This window comes from Impatiens glandulifera, chromosome 3, assembly GCF_907164915.1.
Source record: "Impatiens glandulifera chromosome 3, dImpGla2.1, whole genome shotgun sequence".
Taxonomy (NCBI): domain Eukaryota; kingdom Viridiplantae; phylum Streptophyta; class Magnoliopsida; order Ericales; family Balsaminaceae; genus Impatiens; species Impatiens glandulifera.
Genome location: NC_061864.1, coordinates 50,829,615 through 50,834,618, shown reverse-complemented (window position 1 = coordinate 50,834,618; position 5,004 = coordinate 50,829,615). Strand labels below are relative to the sequence as shown.

The window sequence follows — 5,004 nt, the reverse complement described above, 5'->3', positions numbered from 1 at the left end:
AGTTTTGTTCAGACCACATCATTAAAACTATGTCATATTGAATTAAACCTCTTTACCTAAGTTTATTAAGATTTTTTCCTTAACTAATTATTTTTCTTCTTAATTAGTTTTCCTTTTTCTTTATTTAATTTAATCTAACAATTTCCCCCTTTTTGATAATATTAGAACTAATTTAAAAATCAAGTTAATAACAAGAGATTGAAAGATTAATCAGTATATTTATAAAAATAAAATACATAAGATAAACGAAGTTTAAGATTCCTCCCTTTTAATTCTTGAATATTCAGCTATCGAGTCCTTTATCGCCGAGTATAAGATGTAGCAGTCGACCTCCTCCTTGACCACCTCCACCTTGACCACCACCGCGGCCACCTCCACGACCACCTCCTCGATCTTCTTGACAGCTACCACGACCACCTTGGACTTGTTTCTTTTTAGAACGAGTTCCACGAGCACTAGTTCCCTCTCGATTGCTACCTTTCCTTCGATTGCTACTTTCCCCTTTTTTAACATTATTAAGGTCATGTTAGGATCGGGATCGCCGATAGGATACCGGGGTCCGACTAAAGGAGACTGCTTTATACACACACAACGGTTGACGCTAATTCGGTTAAGAATTAATACCGGTATTAACACTACACAGACTGTCACAATCTCTTGAACCGAGTTCAAGGGCGGAAATGTTTGTTTTAGCCTAAAGCAACACACACAGATCGGTTACATAAGAGAGTAGAGAAGGATCAGTTAGGATGAAGGGAAACCGGTTCGGTTGGTTTGGTGACCGAAAATAAATGAAGAAGTACATAAGACACAGATTTTATGGATGTTCGGAGATGAAACTCTTACATTACCCCTTCTTCTTAAACAATGAGAAGGATATTTACTAAGGAATATTCAATGACACAATACAACATACAATCGAGTCTTATTTACTGCTCGATATTCACTTACAACACTCACACAGTATTGTAATACACTTTTACAAATATGTAAACACACAGAACTTTTCAGTTTGTTTCTTATCACTCAATAGCTTTGTAGATTTCTCAAATTATGTTCGCAAGAGTGAGAAAGTCGCGCAACAGTTTTTCGTTAGTTAGTTCTTCACGTGACCAAGAGAGCGAACAAGAAAAAGAATAAGGCTAAGACGAACAAGAGGCTTTTCTTCAGCCCTTTGGATTCCTTTTATAGTGGAAATATGACAACGGTCATATTTCTCTCTCTCTTAGTTGATTGGTCAAATGATCAGCAATCCGGTAGAAGCTTCCCAAATGATGATGCCGTGTCGGCTTGAATTAGGTAACTTGTACGATTGTATTTTTGTACACTTGGAAACTGTTCATTTCCCGACTGCCTGCTCCTTGAAGGTTGCTTCTGGATTTGTACCAAATCCGGTAACTATTCATCTGACAACTTTCTTTAGTCTAATCAGCAGACTTGTTTTAGAATACAAGTGACGTGGTCTGAACCTTTGAAGATCTTCCTCTGCAGATTCCGAGGAATATATGTTTGCATCAACACGTCAATTGTCATTGTATTCGTATCTTTGCTCTTGATTTAATCTGTCTGGTGAGAATATATATTGTCTTAGGATTTGATCTTGACCGGATCGCCGATAGGGGACCGGGATCCGGCTAAAGGAGACCGCTTTACACACACACAACAGTTGGCGCTAATTCGGTTAAAAATTAACACCAGTCTTAACACTACAAAGACTGTCACAAACTCTTGAACCGAGTTCAAGAGCGAAAATGTTTGTTTCATCCTGAAGCAACACACACAGATCGATTAAAGAAGAGAGTAGAGAATGATTAGTTAGGATGAAGGGAAACCAGTTCGGTTGGTTTAGTGACCAAAAATAAATGAAGAACACAAGACACATATTTTATGGATGTTCGGAGACGAAACTCCTACGTCACCCCTTCTTCTCAAACAATGAGAAGGATATTCACTAAGGAATATTCAACCACACAATAAAACATACAATCGAGTCTTTTAGATAGTTAATTTAATTACATGCACATAGAGTTGAAATTTAATTAAGTTCTTTTAGATAGTTAATTGTTTATTAATTAACTATCTAAATTTCTCTAACAATTTATCCCTTTTGATTATTTAAGTTAAATATTCAAAAACTCTGTAATCATTGGCCGGTTTTTAAAAGAACTTGTATTTATTTGGCCGGTTTTTGGAAAATCGGTTTGATTTAAGGGGAACTTTATTTGAGAAAGAATTTTGTTAGAAATTTTGTATACTTTAACAATTTTCCCTTTTTGATATTTTTATTTAAAGATATCAAAACCAATAAGTTTAAACATAAACCGAAAATTTTGTATTTTCCAAAATATCATAATTTCCCAAAATAGTCGTAAGTTATATTATATATATAAGTTTGAACCGAATAATATAAGTTTCCAAAATATCATAACTTAAAATTATAAGATATATATATATATATCTGAAACGGAAATCTTAAAGGTTGAGAGATTATTGGCCCATTTTGTCTGGTTGGTTGATCGTGTCGTGGACCCATCTATATACGAAATCCATTCCCGGAGTAGTGGGATATTGGAAACTTCCACCCGGTTGACCTGAGAATCCAGTCGACTGTTGGTGTCTCATCAGTTGAGCATGAGCTTGGAATGGTGAGGATCTCTGACTCTGCATAAAGTGTTCAACCGAGTCTGCTCTAGTTTCTTGATCTGACCAGGCACTGAAGCGGACAGATTGAATTGGAGCTGGTGAAATCGGTGTGGTTGAGGCTGCAGGGCGGCGCTTTATTGGATTCAGAGGTGCAACATCTTCCTCTTCTTCATCAGCAATTGGACTGTTTAAACCACTGGCTGGATTCGCAGCCGTCTGAATACTTGTTTGTTCAACGCGAGGTAAAACCGCTGCTACTTGTTCTCTTTTTCTTTTCTTTGCCTGATCCCTCGTCTTTTTGGCAATTGAGATGAATGTATGTCTTCTCTCTTCATTTGCCACGTCTAAAATATCTTATTGCTGAATGTTCCTAACCGCATCAGCGTTTGCTTGTATAGCCGCTTCAGGATTATCCTCTTCGTTTTGAATTTTCTAGGCTAACACCGCATCATTAATTTCGGTTTCCTTGGCTAGCCGTGCCATTTCTTCCTCATTGGCCTGAATCTTTCTGGTCGTTTCTTCACCTCTTCTTATCTGTTCTTCATGGGCAACAACTTTGACTATTGCCAACTCATCTATCTGGACAGACATGGCTTGCACCATCTCTAGAGTTTGAGACGTGACCTTTTCAACATTCTCAATTTTAGAATCAGTCGAAGAAGCCCTAGCTTCCAAGGATACCTGCCACGAGGAAGCCTTAGCGTCCAGAGATGCCTGCCACGAGGTCATGGAATCCTGAACCGTTTTCTGGATGAACGCCTTCATTTCATCCAGAAATGGAATAACAACTTGATTTTGTACCGGAGGCGCATAATGAACCAATAATGATAGAGTTGGGTCGGTCTGTCTTGGAGGGTTGTTCTCTATATATGAATTTCGGTTAGAGACTTATTTGATGGAGACTTGTCAACAATTGTGTCCTTGTCCTGGACATTTTCGATAGATGGGGAAGCCGTTGCACCATGTTTTTCCGGAGATGCGGGGGAAGATATCGGTTGACTTTCTTCATGTTCATCCTCTACCGGTTTGGATGATTGACCGAACTAAAAAGTTGTCTGTTTCGGTTGTTTCCCGATTCGGCCAGCCTCTTCAACCGGAGTGAAATACATTGCATCATTCCTCTCGATTTCTTCTTCCATTTTCTGGATATCGACTTGAAGTCTCTCTACAACCGATTCTAGTGCATCCAACACGCTCTTATCTAACCCGGATATTCCACCATTAACCATATGATTTTGATAAGCGGTTTCCATCGTTGACGTTAATATCTTTAATTTTGCGTTGGTTTCTACCAACCCTGCCCTTGACATGGCTAACGGTACGGATGATGTCTTGGCGAGCTCATTCACCTTTCTCTTCAAGTTTATTAATTTAGACCACATGTCGGATTCAGAATAATTTGGGAGCATGTCCTCAAATAGTGTTTCGGTCCTTAGTCTCGACCATTCATAGAATGAGTTTGATAGACCATGAGCGTCTACCGCAACCATTTTGAGAATGCCATCAAAAATTTCATCGGCCCTATCATTGGTCATTTTAAAGTTTGGAATCTCAGAATCCGGAATGACTATATTATTAACCGTCTCCTCCTGAGTTGGATTTTGATCAGGCAGTTGAAAAGTTTTCTTCACCAACCGGACTGGCTGGACCTCCACTAGTGTGGGCACTCTCATTCACCAGAGATTGTTCATCTAACACCTCTTCTTCCTTTCTTTCAGCCGTCTCATCGGCTTGATCAGCGTTTCTTTCAGCCGTCTCATCGGCTTGTTCAGTGTTATGTGCACGGTCAGTCTTAGTAGCCTGACCGGTTTCAATGTCTTTACTTGTCACATCGGTTTTAGCAAGCCGATTGACATCGTTCACAACGTCAAGGATAATATCTGAAGTCCTCTGTTGAGCCTCTAAATCTGTAGGCCCAACATGTTGAATATCTGAATTTCTAAGTGCAGAGGTAGTAATTGGAATATGGTTACTTACCTCATGGACAAAAGCTTCTTTAGATTTGGATTGGCCGGTTACGCTGGCCGACAATTCAGGTTGAGTAGGGTTTTCTGGATTTTGAGCATTTTCTAGATTCTAAACAGGTTCGGCTTGAATCTGAACATCAGCCGGAGTGGGGACAGGAGTACCTTTACGGTTATCCGGTCTGGTAGATGCATCAGTATGTGTTCTATCGCTGTTGGTTGCCGCACTGGCCGTTTTATCAGCAACCAACTTCTTTCCTTTCTTAGCTGTTTGCTTCATTTATTTCACCTTGGGATTTTTATACCTATTTGGTACCCACATTTACTTGGGTCCGTGATTAATTAGTCCCTTGGGAATCCATATTTTAATTAGTCGGATTACTTTTCTAGTAGTAGT

At 39.2% G+C, this 5,004-nt stretch overlaps 1 protein-coding gene across 1 annotated transcript; it reads right to left on the bottom strand.

The window, feature by feature from the left end:
- Positions 1-283: 283 nt before the first annotated feature.
- Positions 284-3,408, bottom strand: LOC124930348 (translation initiation factor IF-2-like). Its single transcript, XM_047470700.1, has 3 exons — positions 3,088-3,408; positions 2,592-2,937; positions 284-501 (listed from the first exon to the last, which is right to left on the bottom strand). The coding sequence occupies exons 1-3, from the start codon at positions 3,406-3,408 to the stop codon at positions 284-286; spliced, it is 885 nt and encodes a 294-aa protein (XP_047326656.1).
- Between the last annotated feature and the right edge of the window lie 1,596 nt (positions 3,409-5,004).